Raw genomic sequence first — 20,060 nt, 5'->3', positions numbered from 1 at the left:
TCTTCCAAATATCATGCGTGTCTTACAGGACTTTGGCGATAATTCAGGTCTCCAAGTGAATACAAATCCAAATCCATGGTGCTAAACATTAACATTTCCTTGGATTCTATACAGAGTTTGAGAGAACACTTCCCTTTTATGTGTCAGGAATCATCACTATCCTACCTGGGAGTTCATCTTTCCTTCTCTATATCTCAGCTTTATCATCTCAACTATCCCAATATGTAAAAGAGCTTGGAGGAGGAACTTGATAAATGGTAGCAGTAAGCAATGGTTGGCATCATCCATTTTTCTTGCGGTTAAATGCACTATAGCAGGAGCATGGAAAAAGTAGTCTGTCTTTATACCAAGCATAAAATCTCATGGATTATGACCCAGGAAAATATTGCCAGCAAGATACTTGCCAAGGTAAAACAGATTACTAAAACATGGACACCCTGGGCTACATATATGAAGATTTGCTTGAATAACGAATTCTAATTAGCCTTATTTTATACAGGAGACCTCTAGGGCTGAACACTCATCTTGTGCTTCCTTCTTTTTCTTCTTTCCATTTCTTTTTGTCATATGAGTTTTATTGTCCTGCTGTGATTTCAACCTGAGATGAGGAACCTGGGATCTGTTTGTTCTGTGAGATGGAATACTTCTATACCTATGGTTAAAATGATCACAGTAGCACATCCCTTGGACTGTATTGTCTCTATACAGTACATGTTCCTTTTATATGTAATGATTCTTGATTTTGTAATTGCATTTCCCAAACTGAGATTGCTATACTTTATGTCCTTGTTTCATGTATGATTTATTTATCTTAATAAAGAACTATTGAACGTAGAACTCCTGCAGATCTGGAACCAATCTGGGAAAGATCCACTCACATGTAGGAAGGAACACAAGCAGAGCACTGGAGATAGCAGAATCAAAGTGATACCATTTATTATTAAATGGTATCACTTTGATTCTTCTAACTCCAGCGCCCCGCTTGTGTTCTTTACTGGGTATTTTTTGTTTATCTTTTTCTAAATGGATGATCAATATTTATCTCTCTGGGTCATTGTAAATTCCTATGATCTGGTTATCAGGATTCTCTAATGTTGTTTATCAAAGTCTGATACATACATATATACATACACAGTACATCATAGAGACATCAACATATCTCTGCCGCTGATGAAGATTAATTTGATATGCACTGCTAAAACAATATGAATACCTTCATGGATGTGACCTTACAAAGTAGCATTCTAATTCTATAATACTATGGGGTTGATTTACTAAAACTGGAGTGTGCCACATCTGGTGCAACTCTGTATGGTAGCCAATCGGTCTCTAACTTTAGCTCATTCAATTAAGCTTTGACGAAAAAAAAAATCTGGAAGCTGATTTCTAGGCAGAGCTGCACCAGATTTTGCATTCTTAGTTTTAGTAAATAAATGCCAAAATGTATCAATTTGGGATAAGTGATATTATTGTTGTATCAGCCAATTTCTTTTAACTGATGATTTTATTTATGTACCTACAGTATGTAAAATTTGTGCCTTTTATTGGAAATATCTGTTGTGTCATTAGCATACTGTGCCATAAAAGTCCCAATTAACCCAGGTTATTGTACTGTTAACACTATATCCCTGCAACCTACTTATAAAAGACAGTTGTTGGGGTACCTGTTCCTATAATTACCACTAGAGGGCGCTTGAGACTAACTTTATATTGGGATAAATAAGCATTCCTCTTGTCAGCTCTCCATGGTGTATAAAAGCATACAAGTGCTCATACTTTACCACCAAACTGTTCTTGTGTGTACAGTGAAGTTGTCATCTTAAAAAAGAGATATCGCATTCTCAGGATGCACTGTTTCAATTCTTTATTTAGCTCCTGACAATAAACCTGTAGCATTCACTCTTATGATTTGCCATTTTTATTTAGAGCAAGAGTGCTTTGCTTTTCTGTGACTTCACAGGATTAGACATGCCTTGAGAAACCAATGGCATAGCCTAAAAAAGACAAAACACGCTTAAAATATGGCTGCACTTTCAGCAAAACTCCAGCATTTAAATTTGTACCGGTCACCTCTGTCAGGTTCCTATGGTAGGGAACCCTTGCAGAAGGCCAACACAGGGTTCCCCAGAATGCGGAGTCTAAGCCTCAGCCAGCTTCTTCACCAGGGCCCATGATGGTGGGGATGGACTTGCTGCAGATTGGAACCAGGTTGCAGCCTCAGGGTACTCCCAGCTGAAGATGCGGAGACCACTTGTGTGTGCAGAATACAGATGGCAGTAGACAGAAGATGATCCATGAAATGAGCTGAGGTCACGGCATGTGGCAGGAAAGCAGTAGCTGAAGCCAGGGTCAGTACACAAGAAGTCAGACACAGAATACAGGTAATACATGGGAAAGCAGGAGCACGGAGAAACTAGAATGCTGCTCAGGCAATAAGAGCTGCAGTGAGCATGTCTATATATAGAGAAGCAGACTGGGAGGCAAACCAGGTAGTGATAGAAGGTAAAGGAATATATTTCCACAGTAGAGCAGACAAAGCCCATAGGTGAACATAGAAGCCAGCTGCACATGTGAGTAGAATCACAAGTCTAGCAAAACCACTGCAGCAAGGAGTTAAGAATTTCACAAGCAGGAACTGAAGGCTAAACTGTAACAGTATGCCTTCTTTTATGAGGCTTCCCAGATTTGGGACTCACATGGCAATCTGAAGCTACTTTGCACCTGGAAACTGCCAAACGTAAACATCTGCCTAGATTGAATTGAAGGATCGTTGAGTCTTTGCAGCCGCTGGCACTACAGAAGGGATGGGAATGGGAAATGGTAGCGAAGGGTGACGACCATACTTTGTGAAAAAGGGAGACTCACCAGCGCTGACATTAGCTTGGTTATCGAGGGAAAACTCAGGGTAGAAGGACTACCCAATCATCCTGATGGGCAGAAATGAAGGCACGAAGATACTGTTCAATATTCTGGTTGATCCTTCCAGTTTGCCCATTTGAGTGCAGATGAAAGGTCCAACTTGATTCCAAAGGATATAGTCAGAGCCCTCCAGAACCGAGCTGTAAATTGAACTCCTCTATCAGAGACAATGTGTGAGGGCAAACCATGAAGATGAAAGATTTCCCTTATAAAAATAGAAGCCAGAGTGGCAGCTGAAGGTGATCCCGAAAATGGAGTTAAATGACACATTTTAGAAAACCTGTCCACAACCACTCAGATAAAAGTTGGGCCTGCTGAAGAGAGTAGTTCAGAGATAAACTCCATGGAGATGCAATACCAAGGTTCATCTGGAATAGGTAGAGGTAAAAGGAAACATGCTGGAGCAGACAAATGGAGCAAGCATGAACATAATTTTCAATATCTTTACAAAAGGAGGGCCACCAGAAGTGGTGCTGCAAGAAAGCACAGGTACGTTGTTCACCAGGATGTCCAGAGAGTTTGGAGTTATGTGCCCATTTGAGAAGCTTGGAGTGAAAGATGGGCACTACAAAGGTGTTTCCAGGAGGGTTACGTGAAGACTACGTGAAGACTCAAGTGGTAGTGGCTAGGATGCAATTGGCAGGAATAATTGGTTCTGGTTCAACATGACACTCAGAGTCAGCAACGTCAAACAATCTGGACAAGACATCAGCGCAACAATTTTTGGAACCAATCCGAAATGTTAAACCTGCAAAAAAAGAGCCCGTCGTGCTTGTATGGGATTCAAGCATCAGGAGGATTGCAAATACAAAAGATTCTTGTGTCAGTATAAATCAGGATACTGTGTGGAGATCCCTCCAGTAGATGCCACTATTCTTACAATGCTAGCTTAATAGCCAGAAGTTCCTGATCCCCTATAGTGTAATTTCGTTCGGCATCCAAAAACTTCCAAGAGAAAAAGGCACAAGGGCCTTTGTTGTATGATTGTCAGGGACCATCGCGACGCATGGGTCTGCACATGTGTAGGTGCCTGTCAAGACATGCAGGCATCAGGGCACTAGGACCCAGGCGCACCCGTCGCCTATGACGGTGCTGGGCAGGCACTAGGACCTAGGCTGCACCTGTCAGGTGCAGGGCGGGCTACTTAAATCAGCCCTGCACAGACACAAGTTGCCGTATGGTCTGATCTGGTTCCTGTGTTCCCGTTGTTTGAGATTCGTTGCTGACCTGCCTGGACCTGACCTCTGCTGACTTCTCCTGCTCTGACCCCTGGCTAAGTTTGACCTCTCTTTTGGATATCCCTACCTGATCTGAACTACTGGTACCGACCCCGGCGAGTGACCTGACTATTCTTCTGCCTGCTGCCTTGTACCACGCTGACCCCTCTGTTACCGACATGGCCAACCCGCACGGATTAGCTGCTACTCTCCAGACCTGTCTGCCTCTTCACGTCAGGCTCTCTACCTGTCATTACCTCTGGTGATTCCTCTACCTCAGGTGGGTATACTCAGGGGCCGCGACCTGGTCACTGTCCGCTCCAAGCCCATCCCCACCATCAGGGGCTCTGGTGAACAAGCGGATTGGGGCTTAGACTCCGCGCCCTGGGGAATCCTGTCCTGGGGACTGCTAGAGTACACCAGGTGGTCCATAACAATGATACTTTATAGTTTCTAACAGAGGATTCTCACCCAGCACTGTGTTGGCTTTAGTTCTTTTAAATATATATTTTTGGGTCAAATAAATGTTTATTCTAGCAAACAAATACCAGGGTACAAACATAAATAAGGACATAGATGTGAGAGACTTTTCATAATATGACGTACAATCAATGAGAACCATGTAAGAAAAGGAGATCAAAGCAGTACAATGGAAAGATAATTTATACAGTACCCAAATACACAGTACAAAATAATAAACTGGATCAGGGTGGAAGGTGACAGACCCTTTTATATGATTCTGCAATGAAAATCAGGACAGGGAAAGGAAAGAGAAGGAAAATAGAAAACAAATGAGAAGTGCTCAAAAGCTACTACAAAAAAAGGGTAAAGCACATGCACTGTAAATATACTGTATATTTTTGGATGCTACCATAAAGCAAAAGTTGGATTTTATTTGAGAAACTTGAAATATATATACAAGTATAACTATATCAAGTTATCTCTGCTTATAACCAAATATATTTCAATTGTGGTGATTAGACCTAGTAAATATATTTAACGCTAATGAGTGTATGTCAGCAGCTGATAGCTCGGATTTCTAAATCAGATCTAATTAATTGACTACCTGTCTGTCTGTGTCTAATTCTTGGATGTGCTTCCTCTGTTTCAGACATAAATTAAAGTAAATACCATCCAACAAAACATCATGCTCTCAATTTAACAATTAAGGCAATATGGAAATATGTGCAAGCTGTGAAGTACATTGATTAAATAATACATAATGTATGAGCTTTGATAGTAGTATGTCTGTAGAATCACCTTGTGTGGAAATTATGTAAAATGATTTTTATAGTTTTTATGACTTACTAAATATATGCAATAATCATTGTATACTGAGACTAGTATTTTTACCAGTTCTGGGTGTCAGCTCACCTACAAAAAAGTCATAGATCAGCATGACTATTGAGGGAGAAATAATTAACCTTGCATTCATTATCTTTGCAAGGAAAAACTGGGTTTCCTGTATTCCATATTCCACGCTAGGCAATATGCCCACTTAGTACAAGATAGGGTCAGTATCTGTAGATTTTAGCCCTTTTGGACCTGCCAACACCCTGTTATAATAATGACCTGACTTTTACAAAAGAGGCTTAATGCAATCTTAGCATAGTCCTGTTTAAAAAATGCCTTGCCACATGTAACTTGTAAATCAGAGTGAGTCAAAAAAGTAGATGATTTGCTGATAAGTCTGAGTATTTCTGTTTGATTAGCATAGAATTGTATAATTTAAAAATCCTGAATCAATTTGTGCATCACTATTAGTAAGATTCTTTATTATTTTCCTTTCAAAACAACATTGGTTCTAAAAGACAACATAAAAATAATAGTAATGTTGAAAGTAAAGCTCATGGATAATGTGAATGAATGCGTGGTTAGAGAGCTCATTTCCATTCAGTAGCCCTTCTCTCTCCATTTTCTAGTAATAGGGGAAGTAATATTCCAATCCAATAATAGGTAATCATGGCCTTCTGGCCTTAGAACATGTAGCCTAAAACATTTCATAGATCAAAGTGCTTTATATTCTGTTTATCAGTCTGAAAAGTTTAAAGTGGGTAATCTCAATGCCCTTTCAGTCACTTGGTTACTTCAACAATACGTAGACAAAGGTTAGCAAATTGGGACGGTCATAGAGGAGGATCCTTATTGAGATCTCTGTAAGATAAGGTATAAGTCAGTATATTAGATGATCAGCAATGGTCCATCTGAATGTTGGACCCTCGGGAAGCTCTACCAGATGTTCAGCATTGGGCCATATGTCTTCTAAAGCCTTTTGGGGAGTTCATTGTTTTGCCATGTACTATGTTCCAACCTTTATATTGTCAAAGTGACATGAAGATTTCTCAGATTACATCAGATGGTTTCGATGACCAATGAGTATCTTCCATATGCATGGGAAATGGCTGTTTTTACATGTATTGAATCTTCATTTATATTGATTATTGAATGGGGTTCTCATTAGGACACATCACAGGTAAGCAGGAACGCATTTTTTAAAATATTAATATCCAAGCCTGTGTTAACTCACACTATGACAGAGTCACTTATTACTTTAGGAAAGCCATTTTCCATGTAGAAAGAGCCAAATCAATGAGTTTCAAGATGTAGCTTATTGTACACTAGAGCAGGCCTTAATGGTAAAGGTAAAATAAATAGGTAAACTCTACAGTCCTATATAAATAAAAATAAAAAAGATACTATATTGTTTATCTTTTTAAAATGTATTTCACCTTTCACATGTCAGGGGTACCCAGAATTACTGTGTCTTGTCAAAAACATTACCTTTCTCCATGTTAAAGAGTACAAGTCTTGCAAGTGTTACTTTCATTATGGATTCCCCATGTCCAGTTGTAGATACAGCACCAGTAAAATTGTCTGCATATGCCCCAGAACCTTGAAAAAAAACAGTAATGTTTTTAACTGATGTTTTCTTCAAACCTATGTAAAATAACTTTTAAAAAGCATATAAATACATGCCAACATTACAATAAATACTTTAACTGAATGAATTCATAAAAATGTTGCTTTGCAATAGGCATAAACTTTAATCCATACACAAAAAACTGCTGCTTGATGATTTAAAATTAGAAAATTAAATGTCTAATCATTATAAGAAGATAGGAGTATTCTTTATTTATTTTTTTAAATGGTTCCTGAAGAAGTTTAGAAATAAAAAAGCAGCTCTTTCTGCAATGCCTCCTCTGCATTGTTGTCTCCTGCAGTAATTTGGTTTTGCCACTAGATATCCTCTGTCTAGCATCATTCAACCTGGAAGACTGAGGACATCCTGTAAGTGCAGGGTATCATGTGCCTTTAAAATGGGAGTCACCATGGCACCCAGCACTCACAGTTTCAAGATGCAGAGATAAGTGCTGACATCATCTTTGCATCATTTTATGCAGGCCATCACTGGATTAAATTCGGAAGAAGAGGACCCCGCTTATAATGTGGCCAGCTTGAAGACATCTATAAAAAAGTAGGTATAAAATATATTAAACTTTGGGCTTTGGCTGGTGATTATCTGGCAGTGAGGATAGGCAGCCCATAGTTGGGCTGTAATTTGAAAAACATTTAGTAAGCTGACTGTTATAAATAGAGATGAGCGAATTATTCAAAAATTCGATTCGGCTGATTCGCCGAATTTGAGGAAGAAATTTGATTCGATGCGAATTAATTCGCTACGAATTTAACTTATTAAAAGGGTTTCTAGGCTTCAGAGAGCCTTTAAATTAGTGCAGAACACTGTACCTTTAATTTAAATGCCCTTGGAGATGAGGAAGGACAAGGAGAAGGAGAAGGAGAAGGATGAGAAGAAGGAGAAGGATGAGAAGAAGGAGAAGGATGAGAAGAAGGAGAAGGATGAGAAGAAGGAGAAGGAGAAGGATGAGAAGAAGGAGAAGGAGAAGGATGAGAAGAAGGAGAAGGATGAGAAGAAGGAGAAGGATGAGAAGAAGGAGAAGGATGAGAAGAAGGATGAGAAGAAGGAGAAGGATGAGAAGAAGGAGAAGGAGAAGGATGAGAAGAAGGAGAAGGAAACAAATAGATACAATGTTTCAACCGCTGTATGGAGGGAATGTCACAGAACTGTCAGAAATAGCGGAGCTCTGCAGATACACTTAGCGGAGCTCTGCAGATAGATACAGCGGTTGAAACACAGGCAATGTTTCAACCGCTGTATGGAGTGAATGTCAGAGAACTGTCAGAAATAGGCTATTTCTGACAGTTCTCTGACATTCACTCCATACAGCGGTTGAAACATAGCCTATGTTTCAACCGCTGTATCTATCTGCAGAGCTCCGCTAAGTGTATCTGCAGAGCTCCGCTATTTCTGACAGTTCTGTGACATTCCCTTAATACAGCGGTTGAAACATTGTATCTATTTGTTTCCATTTATGGAAACAAATAGATACAATGTTTCAACCGCTGTATGGAGGGAATGTCACAGAACTGTCAGAAATAGGCTATTTCTGACAGTTCTGTGACATTCCCTCCATACAGCGGTTTCAACCGCTGTATGGAGTGAATGTCACAGAACTGTCAGAAATAGGCTAATAGGCCTCATCCTCAGAAGAAGAAGAAGAGGATGAGGATGAAGAGGAAGAAGAAGAAGAAGAAGAAGAAGTAGGATGAAAATAAGAAGAATTCCAAGCCGGCAAAAAGTGTATCTGCAGAGCTCCTCTAAGTGTATCTGCAGAATAGAGGAGCTCTGCAGATACACTTTTTGCCGGCTTGGAATTCTTCTTATTTTCATCCTACTTCTTCTTCTTCTTCTTCTTCATCCTCATCCTCAGAAGAAGAAGAAGAGGATGAGGATGAAGAGGAAGAAGAAGAAGAAGAAGAAGAAGTAGGATGAAAATAAGAAGAATTCCAAGCCGGCAAAAAGTGTATCTGCAGAGCTCCTCTATTCTGCAGATACACTTAGAGGAGCTCTGCAGATACACTTTTTGCCGGCTTGGAATTCTTCTTATTTTCATCCTACTTCTTCTTCTTCTTCTTCTTCATCCTCATCCTCATCCTCTTCTTCTTCTTCTGAGGATGAGGATGAAGAAGAAGAAGAAGAAGAAGTAGGATGAAAATAAGAATAATTCCAAACCGGCAAAAAGTGTATCTGCAGAGCTCCTCTATTTCTGACAGTTCTCTGACTTTCACATTTACAGCGGTTGAAACATTGTATCTGTTTCAGAATAAAAACATCTGTATCCTAAATGGAAACAAATAGATACAATGTTTCAACCGCTGTACATGTGAAGGAACTGTCAGAGAACTGTCAGAAATAGCGGAGCTCTCTGCAGGGACACTTTTGCCGGCTGATCGGGAAAAATCCGATTCGCGCACCCGAAGTAGGCTAATATTCGGATTCGACGCGAATCGAATTTTTCCTGAAATTCGAATCGAATTCCACTTCGCCTGGTTCGATTCGCTCATCTCTAGTTATAAACAAACAGATGTAATTGGAAGTAGTAAAACATTTCTTCTTTACCACTACCCAACAGCTATTTTCAAAAAAAGCTTGCAAAGTATGAAGACTTCAGTTTGCAAAGAAAAGTATTCAGAAAGGACTAGCAGAGACTTCATTAAATACTATCTTCTCTTAGGGGTCCATTTATAAAGTCGTGGTATGGCATAACAGGTCATAGTATTGCTTGAAACTAAAATCCTTCGGGCACATTGGTATTGCAGACATTTGTGCTTTAGGACATGTATCAATGGCATTGGTCTGAGATCATTCAGTTTGGCCTGCAGTTGACCACCTCCTGGCCTGCCTTTGACATGCTTCAAGTGAGTCTTTTGTTACAATATACTTGCAAGTAAAAGCAAAATTTGTTTCAAGTGAACAAAGCCCATCAACAAGGTCCTAAGAATTGTGCAGTTCCAAAGTGAGCAAAACCTGATTCGTCCTAATGATTGGTTGAAGAAGAGGTAGGAGGAGGAGGATACCTACCAGGACACTGACAGGTCCTATAACAGATATTTCCTCCTGTCTTTTCTCTGCAGTCTTATGCTGAGAACAAACTGAGAGACATCTCTGGCTCCACAACATGCTTTGCATTTTAAAAATGAAGTGTAACAGGGGGAACATTATGGAGTAATAAGGAGTGATTTCCTGCAAAGTGTAGTGTATAGATACCACTGCACTTTTAAATAGGCCTCTTAGTGCTCTTAGGATGTGAATTTAACCACTTCCAGTCCAGACTCTTTCACCCCCTTCCTGTCCAGGCCAATTTTCAGTTTTCAACGCTATCACACTTTGAATGACAATTGCACAGTCATGCAACACTGTACCCATATGAATTTTTTAGCATTTTTTTGAGACAGATAAACTTTATTTTGGTGGTATTTATTCACCACTGGGATTTTTATTTTTTTGCTATATAAATGAAAAAGTCCTAACATTTTTAAAAAAAAAGTGTTTTTCTTATAAAATGTTGTAAATAAATAATCTTTCTTCATACATCTTGGCCAAAATGTATTCAGCTATCTTTTCAGTAAAACAAAATAACCCAAATTAGTTTATAACCAAACATTTTAATTTTTCAAAAAAATTTTTTTACATTTTTATTTTATTTTTTTATATTAATATTTATGTTTTTTTTAACATACTATCACCTTAGCAGTACAATGTCACCATAGTGACACTGTACTACTTGTGGGTGGTGACGAAGATTTTTTTTTTTATACACAAATTGCTTTTACACCCATAGAGGCTGTAAAAGCAATCATTTATCCTTCTCTCTGGCTGCATTCTTGCAGCCATTGAGAAATACTGTGAGAGCTGTAATTGGTCACAGCTTGTCACATGGTACAAGGCTGTTGTGAATAGTCTTGTACCATGTGACCTCTGTGATCATTCACAGATTTAACTAGTAGTAAGCAATTATATCAGAAGTAACATCTTGCTTACTACTGATCACTGATTGGCCAATCAGTGATCACATGATCGGGACCTCACACAGAGGTCCCGTACAGCAATCGGTGTTCCGCTGTGTCCTCCGGACACAGCAGGTACTGGATCGTGGTGCTGCGTTCTCCCAGGTAGCGCGCACAGGCAGTGAATCCGGGCGCTGTTTATAGACGGCCACCAGCTCCTCCAGTGCTCCCATCCGGCCATCTATGTACATGGGCTGGACGGGAAGTGGTTAAAGAATATGTAAACCCAACATTTCATATTCCTGATAAGTGCCTGCAGTACCATGTACAGTACTTGTATCAAAAAGTATCCTGTTCTCTTTCTATTGCTTCCTTTGTTTAAAATCCCTGGTGTTCCTGCCATTCCCCCTTCTTTCCTATTAAAAACTAACCAAACTAGGCATAGGAGTACAGCGTGGTCAGTTCTCTAGCTGTGCTGGAAACTCAGCCTGCTCTCCTCCAATTGTCAGATTTGTCCTGACACACCTTCCTTTGCATAGCCACTCACTAGGAAGATCAGTATACTGTTGTTCCTTCTCACTTACCTTTCTAATGCAAGTGAGAACATAAGGAATGTGATCACTTATAAAAAAGGGAAAAGAAGGTTTTTATAATTTGTTTATATCTATACATTGATGTTTTGACTTTCATTTTTATTTTAAACTGAATGGGTTGTTTTACAAGGTGAGGGCTTATATATACTTGAAATGCTAAATGACAACTGAATAGATATTGGTAACCTGACTTATCGATTGACAACTCTCACTTTTTCATAGCAAACACTAACACAACATATTTATAAAGTAGTGAACGTGACATTCACAAAACATTAATTACAAGTGAATGAATGTTTTGGTGATTGTCACATATCTAAATAAATCAACCCCTTAAACTAGGCATGTACAAAAGGATAACCAACTCTGCGCCTGCTGACTACCTCTTTGCAAATTAATACTGATGCCCATTTAACAATTTTATTTTATAGGAATATGCCTGCAAATGTCTTGACTCTAAACTGGTTACCTAGTACAGTGCGTACTTTAATTCAGTAAATACTAAGACTAATGACATACAAAATTAGATAGTTGAAGATTATATCTGGCAAATTATTTTTGAAGTATCTCTCAATATCTTGTGCACATGTAACAAACAACTGTGCAAGTGATGAAAAAGTCCAAAGCCAAATAAATGGTGTGAAAAGATATAAAATGCTGGAAAATTTATTGAAAATGACATAGAGATATACATTGGCATCTGTTGACAGAACATATTTTGAGGTAGCAGACAGCAATGAAAAAAAAAAAGAAAGTACTTGCGGACATCATTTTTGTTTTGATGTTTTTCCAGAACCCTTCTATGTTTGGCAGCAACTGAATTTAATAGTCAAAGCATTTTGGCAGTAATCAAGTTTTTAAATATGGAGATTAAATGAAGTATTTACAAGGCACTAGTGGTCTTTGCCAAATGCCAGAATCCAATATAAATATGCCTGTCTACTGCAAAAACAACTCAAATGAAGTCATCTTCCCTTAGAATCTAAAGTGAAAACTTTATGATATGGCAAACACATATTATTATTATTATTATTATTATTATTATCATCAGTATTCATGGTAGCTGTAGTAACAATTGAGTAGTAATATCAGTAGTGGTGTTGACATTTTTTACATAATACTCATCTTGTACTGCAGTGTGAAATACTGTAATAGAGATAATACAAATGACGTGGACCAATATTAATGCAAGCCAAAAGCTTATTTATGTCATACATTTGCAATTGTTTTTAACTGCTTTCCTACCGCCCTATAGCAGAAATACTGCTACAGGGCAGCAGGGCTGTGCAAAATCACGTGTATATATGTGTGATTTTGCATTTTCAGGTAAGAGGCAAGTGCGCCCTACCCGCGCTGCCATTGGTGGCTTCATCTGACGATCACTGGGTCCTGGCCTGTGATTCCCCAACAACACCCAACAATCGCCGAGTATCACTGACTGGGAGAGATCTGTATGTAAACAATACAGATCTCTCCCCTGTCAGCTCCTGCACACTGCTAACACAGTGAAACACACACAGTATACAGTAAAACAGCACACAGTTAACCCTTTGATTGCCCCAGATGTTAACCCCTTCCTGCCCAGTGTCATTAGTACAGGGTCAGTGCTTTTTATTAGCACTGATCACTGTATTAGTGTCACTGGGGATATCAGTGACAGTTAGTCAGTTCCCCCCAGTGTCAGAATGCTCACCGCAGTCCCGCAATAAGTCACTGATCGCCGCCATTACTAGTATAAAAGAAAAAACACGCCATTTGTAGACACTATAACTTTCACATAAACCAATTAATTTACACGTATTGGTATTTTTTTTTTAGCAAAGACATGTAGCAGAATACATTTTGGCCCAAATTTATGACGAGATTTTTTTTTAAAAAGATTTTATTGGACATGTTTAATAGTAAAAAGTAAAAAATATTGTTTTTTTTTTTTCTCAAAATTGTTGATTTTTTTTGTCTATGGTGCAAAGAATAAAAACTGCAGAGGTGATCAAATAACACCAAAAGAGAGCTCCATTTGTGGGAAAAAAAGGACATAAATTTAATTTGGGTGCAGTATTGCATGACTGCACAATTAGCAGTGAAAATAACGCAGTACCATATCACAAAAAATGGCCTGGTCAGGAAGGGGGTAAATCCTCTAAAGGGAAAGTGGTTAATATTCTTTCTTTGCAAAAATTGATACATTAAGCAAAGCAAAGAAATAGAGGATTATGATTATGTTATTTTATCATACAGAACTTTCAGAATTATGAATTCAGGTACATAGAATAAAGCCGGCCATACATTCAGCAATGTATGCCCCCCCCCCTTCCCCACAGAGCTTTTGTATTCTGACAGGTTACAAAAAATAAAAACATCAGTCTGGTTGTACTAAAGTCGATCATGCAATCTACTTCATTGCAACCAGCCTGCCCATACATAGATCAAAATTCAGCCAGTTCCTGCAGAACTGGCAGAATTTCAATCCATCTATGGCCGGCTTAAGACACATAAGAAAATTTGCACCCTCGCTGTGTAATGTTCTTTATAGAGTGAGGGTCAGGACAGGGTTCAGATACAAAAGCTTTGTAATTACAGTCAACTACAGTTTGTGACACTTCTGTAAATGGACAGGACAGACTATTCCAACATGAAAGATCAAGACACCTACATTTTCAATGTAAATAATAAGGGATCCTCCTGCGCTCATGGGAATAATTGACAAAATACAGCTGCTGTCACTTAGCTGATACCAATAAGTGCAAAATAAAATTAAAAATTAGTGAAGCGCTTGTATCACATGAATACAATCATGTATCTCCATATAGTGTAATTATAAATCAAAGTGACCACTATATATAATAAATGTGTGTTGACTCCCTCTAGTGAAAAGAAAAAATAGTGTCAACCAAAATAGCTAAATAACACACATTAGGAAACTAAATATATAGTGCATAAATCAAATATAATGAACAGAATATATATATACGTGAAAACAGAATATTGGCCACATACAATGGTGTCTAAATTATACATAAATGATATATGCCATAGGTGAACAAGACAATATCAAAGGTGAAAAAAATATTCCATGCATGTGACTGTGCTTTAAGCTGGAACACACACGTGATCTCCACTTCTAAGTGCAAGTACTCTCCTTCAAATGGCAGCAATGCCTGCTCACCTCCCTTCCTCGACCCACACAGGGCCTCAAAGCAGTTACCACCTCAGTGGTGTATTCCTCTGGCAGACTCCTTATTCCTCCTCCTCTCTTATGCAACTCATAAAAAGACAAGAAAGCCTTCCATAGTGTAGTAAATTTAATAGGCAAAGTTAAAAATTACAAAGTTTTCCACTCACATGCTCCTTTCCATAAAAAAGCGTTTTTCCCAGCCTGTGGGTAGATATGCATGCACCTGGGGGAATCCAATATGGCCACTGTGTCCGGACATACGTCACCAGGAAGTAGACAAACCGACGCGTAGCGTCACGTAGCGTCACGCTACGCGTCGGTTTGTCTACTTCCTGGTGACGTATGTCCGGACACAGTGGCCATATTGGATTCCCCCAGGTGCATGCATATCTACCCACAGGCTGGGAAAAACGCTTTTTTATGGAAAGGAGCATGTGAGTGGAAAACTTTGTAATTTTTAACTTTGCCTATTAAATTTACTACACTATGGAAGGCTTTCTTGTCTTTTTATGAGTTGCATAAGAGAGGAGGAGGAATAAGGAGTCTGCCAGAGGAATACACCACTGAGGTGGTAACTGCTTTGAGGCCCTGTGTGGGTCGAGGAAGGGAGGTGAGCAGGCATTGCTGCCATTTGAAGGAGAGTACTTGCACTTAGAAGTGGAGATCACGTGTGTGTTCCAGCTTAAAGCACAGTCACATGCATGGAATATTTTTTTCACCTTTGATATTGTCTTGTTCACCTATGGCATATATCATTTATGTATAATTTAGACACCATTGTATGTGGCCAATATTCTGTTTTCACGTATATATATATTCTGTTCATTATATTTGATTTATGCACTATATATTTAGTTTCCTAATGTGTGTTATTTAGCTATTTTGGTTGACACTATTTTTTCTTTTCACTAGAGGGAGTCAACACACATTTATTATATATAGTGGTCACTTTGATTTATAATTACACTATATGGAGATACATGATTGTATTCATGTGATACAAGCGCTTCACTAATTTTTAATTTTACATTTTCAATGTGGTTTCAAACATCAAAATAAATGTCCAGCATGTTGGTTGTGTGTCCCAATAAAATAATGACTCCCTTCAACTTATTAATAGCTTCAGGCTCAATCCACTAATTTTCTGCTAGTGGTGTATCATGTATTCTTGGGTTCAGTGCTCAATGCAAGCACCATGGTAAGTAACAACAACAGGGGTACTTCTCCCATGACCTTCAGGCGCACTAGGCCAGAGCTACCCCTTTAAGGACGTAGCAGCACCAATCTTCCAACCAGGGGCAGACTGACAACTCATGGGGCCCCCGGGCAATAGGGGATCATGGGGCCCCTGTGTCCATGCCCAAGCTCAAAAAAGCCTATGAAAACGGTACCAGGGCACCTCATGGGGCCCCCTACTGACCCCGGGCCCTCGGGCAGTGCCCGAATTTCCAAATGATCAGTCTGCCCCTGCTTCCAACCATGCCACAGTGCTGCTCTGACATATAGAGCCAGTGCCCAATATGAAAATGAAGACACCGTTTCTCACAAAATAAGGCAAAGGAGAGGAAATACTTAACATACCTATGATTGGACTGTCTCCAACACGTCCAACCATTTTATTTGTTATTCCTCCAGTTGATGTGGCACAGGCAACATTGCCTTCATAATCAATGGCTACTGCACCAACTGTGTCATGTATTCTAAGAAAGAAATAACAAAACAAACAAACAAAAAAAGGATTAACAATTGCTATTTAAGTGAATTTATCTCAATGCAACTGTCCAATGCTGGAAAATCATAGAACTTGTCTGGTGCATGATTTTTCAAAGCCAAGGCAAAAAAAACGTTCTGCTGACAGGATTTACTTAATTGCTGTTTTAAAAATGATTTTCTTAATCACCCCAAACATGATTTTAATTTGTTGAGTTTGCATTCACTTAAAACATTCAGATGTCCATTGGGAATATTCTAAGTCATGAGCCACAATTGTAATAGTTAGCAGCTGAAGTACTGGATGTTGCTGACATAGGATCTCTCTGTCAGCTGATATATTCGGGTAATGCTGTGCCTCCCCTCTGCCTTGGCATAGGGTTGCAAACATTCCTTTGGTGCTAAGAAATGTGCTGTATTGTCCTGCCTTCCAAATGGTGATTCTGGCTCTGCTTAGGACCCAACATCATATACCCCAGCCCTAAATAAAAGTGTATTGATCCTGTGGGCCCATAATTTGAGCACTGGCATACCTTGGCAAGGTGACAATTTATACAGTTAAATTATTCTATTAAAAGCATTGTGCACTTTCAGATGTTTTTGTTGTTTTAACTAGGTATTTATGTAGTACTATTTCCTGTGTTGTTTGTTTGCCTTGTAGTGATGGACTCACATGCTACAGCTGCAGTTTGTAGTGTCATGGCTGATCGATTTCCCTATGTCCACATTTTGCTGCAGCTAGCCTGTCACACAGCAACCAATGCTTGCTGGCCAAGTCTTCTGTGTTGCTTCACAAATGTTAGAATGCAAATGACACTGTACGGTAATTGCTCTGTCCCTTTGTGTCTGTGTCTAATTACAGTTTAGCTCTCACCTGCAGAACACTAGACTGAGAGTCCCAGGAATTGTGAGATATGTGGTTTCTTCACAGGAAGTTTCAGTTCTTAGACTACAGACAGTGGTCATGCATTAACCTGTGCAGTGGCAACATCCTTCATGTGTGAACATGCAGAAACTGCTGACATAGGAATGTGAAGATTAACTTTACTTTAGGCTGTGAATACAGAGCAAGCAATGACACCATGAAACTATAATATACATCTTATGCTGGTGAAAAACTCAAGGTGAAGGTAGGAATTTTTATAATGGCTTTAATAGACAGATGCATGCATGTTTTATAGCCTTCTAGGAACCCTGTTAACCACTTCCAGCTTGTAGGATGTCATATGACTTCCTCAGGCTGAAGTGGTTATACCAGGATGAAGCCTGCAGCTGCAGGCATCATCCCAGTTAACAAAATTTTCAGCCGACAATTCCCTTCAATGTAGAAGTCATGTTTTGAGTGGCTATAGAGCCACTTGAATACTTCTACAGGCGGTGGAACACTTCTACCCTTGGTCAGACTGGTGGCATCTACTGCAATGCACAGAGAGAGGAACTGACATTGTTCCTCCCTGTGAGATCAGAAATCAAAAGCAACGAGGATTCTGTGACTTTTGGTTTCATTCAGATTACAGGCTTGTAAAAGCATCTGATCAAACCAATCTCGGTTTGATCAGATTTGGAAGCCAGAGGAAAGATCCCAGATCTCTCCATAAGGCTCCATGAAAATTAGTGTTTTTTAAGCTCCTAGAAGCTGTTATTAGCATATTTAAAATATATTTTTAAAATATTCTTCCCAAATATATTGACTTATATTTGAAATGCTAAAATTTTGGCCATATTCAATATATTTAAAATATGTTTCAATATATATATATACTGCATGTTGAAATGGTTTTTATTACAAAATATATGAAAAATATTTTTAAAAATACAATGCAAGTATACTGTATGTCTTTACAAATACAAATCTACATTTTTAGAATGCATTTACAAATATATATAAAATATGTGTTAAAATGACTTTTTTATATGTTAAAAAAACTGAAGAATATATTTAAAATAAATATACTTCAGATATTTGAAATGTATTTTTAAAAATATTTTTCATATATTTTGTAATAAAAACGTATTCAGCATGCAGTATATATATATATATATGTATATATACACACCATTCTGTTTTTCCATTGTTCCTAAAAACTTCTACTGCCACTGAAACACTACTAGAACGTTACTAAAAAACACTATTACCAGTGTTTTTTAGCCAGCATTTTTTCCAGCGGCTTTACTGCTAGTGTGTATGGAGCTTAAAAAGGACCTATCAAGGCCCATGCTATCACAAGTGAAGTTGTTCATCCCTTGTGACAGGAATAAAGTTGATTAAAAAAATAAAAAATACAGTATTAAAAAAGTAAATTTAAATAATGAAATGTTTTAAAAAATGTAAAGAGCCCCCAGCCCCCATGCTCATATCAGAGAGGAATGTCAGCATTAGCCTTGTTGGCAAGTGGTTAAAGATTTCCTTCCTTATATAGCCATAATATGGCATGGCTGGATTTTCAGATGACCATGCAGAGTAAGAGTTGAGGTTCATAGGTTCATTGGCATTGGAATTACTGAAATTGCTAGGAATACTGAAATTGCTAGGAATTAATTAATAAGTGTATCAGTCATTTACTACCTTTTGTAGTAGGTTACAAAAGTAGCATGTACTGTTGATCAATTACACAGAATTGGAGAATTTAAAGATTATTTGCTGTCTCTTATACCTGTGCACCTTACACTACATGACATACTATGTTGCATCTGTTTAGTGATAAATAACCACCCCCATTGGACTATGGAACTATAGGCCAAATGCCCACAAGGATTTTTTCTGCACACCTATGCAGAATCAACCAGAGAGTGGATGACACAGAAGTAATTTCAGAGGAATATAATTATGTTTTAATAAACTGTTATTAAAATGCCATCTGTCCGGTCATTGCTAACAAATGGGAGTAAAAGAAAAAACTATCTTAAAACTATCAAATGAAAGATTCCTGCAATGTTAGAAATAACTATGCATAGTTCATTTTCTAGTTAAATAATCTTCTAAAGCTCCAGCATTAATTGACTTCTAAATGTTCTGTGATCAGAGGAAGATGTTTTTATTGAGGGAACATTACTCACAAAGGTGTCATTGGTAATGAAGTTTTGACATAAGATGAATGGTACCAAATTAGCACATTGCCACGTAGGAAAATTCCTGGGCTATTTTTATTGTTACCCCATAGGAAGCACCTCATTTTATTTTATCTGTTGAGGAGCTATTCACACGTTTTCTGGCAAACTCTATCATGGTAAATTCAAGGTGACAATGAATGCATACTTTTCTAAAACTCTTTTGGCAGGTTTCCCAATGCACCTGCCGGTCTGCTTTAATCCCATTCCATATGTCTGCAATATGAATGGCATTGCAATGCAGCAATAAAGGGAAAAGATGCCAAACTTAGCCTACAAGGTTGATTTTCATTTTTTTACTCTATATCTGCTCATAAAGGGCACTGCAATTTTTTTTTTTAAATTCTGTTTGTGTGAGATACTTTTTCAGCAAGATAAAATGAAATGATTTCTGTTTACATTAAGTAAGATCGTTTGTACTGTCCATATAACCATTAGAAAAAGCAGCAAAACAAAAATGGCCTTGTTCTA

The 20,060-nt window shown here is 38.4% G+C and overlaps 1 protein-coding gene across 2 annotated transcripts in view; it reads right to left on the bottom strand.

The window, feature by feature from the left end:
- The window catches only part of LOC149459269 (isoaspartyl peptidase/L-asparaginase-like), a 50,737-nt gene that overhangs the window by 5,153 nt on the left and 25,524 nt on the right, over window positions 1–20,060 (bottom strand). For both annotated transcript variants that reach the window (XM_089681313.1, XM_089681312.1), the window contains 2 exons: window positions 16,353–16,471; window positions 6,918–7,028 (listed from right to left, as the gene is read on the bottom strand). In XM_089681313.1, the coding sequence (XP_089537439.1) occupies window positions 6,918–7,028; window positions 16,353–16,471 (230 nt within the window). The remainder of the gene's footprint in view (window positions 1–6,917; window positions 7,029–16,352; window positions 16,472–20,060) is intronic.

This window comes from Staurois parvus, unplaced genomic scaffold, assembly GCF_062004578.1.
Source record: "Staurois parvus isolate SC_StPar_1 unplaced genomic scaffold, SC_StPar_1.0 ptg000264l, whole genome shotgun sequence".
NCBI classification, from domain to species: Eukaryota; Metazoa; Chordata; class Amphibia; order Anura; family Ranidae; genus Staurois; species Staurois parvus.
This window is presented reverse-complemented; position numbering and strand designations above follow the sequence as displayed.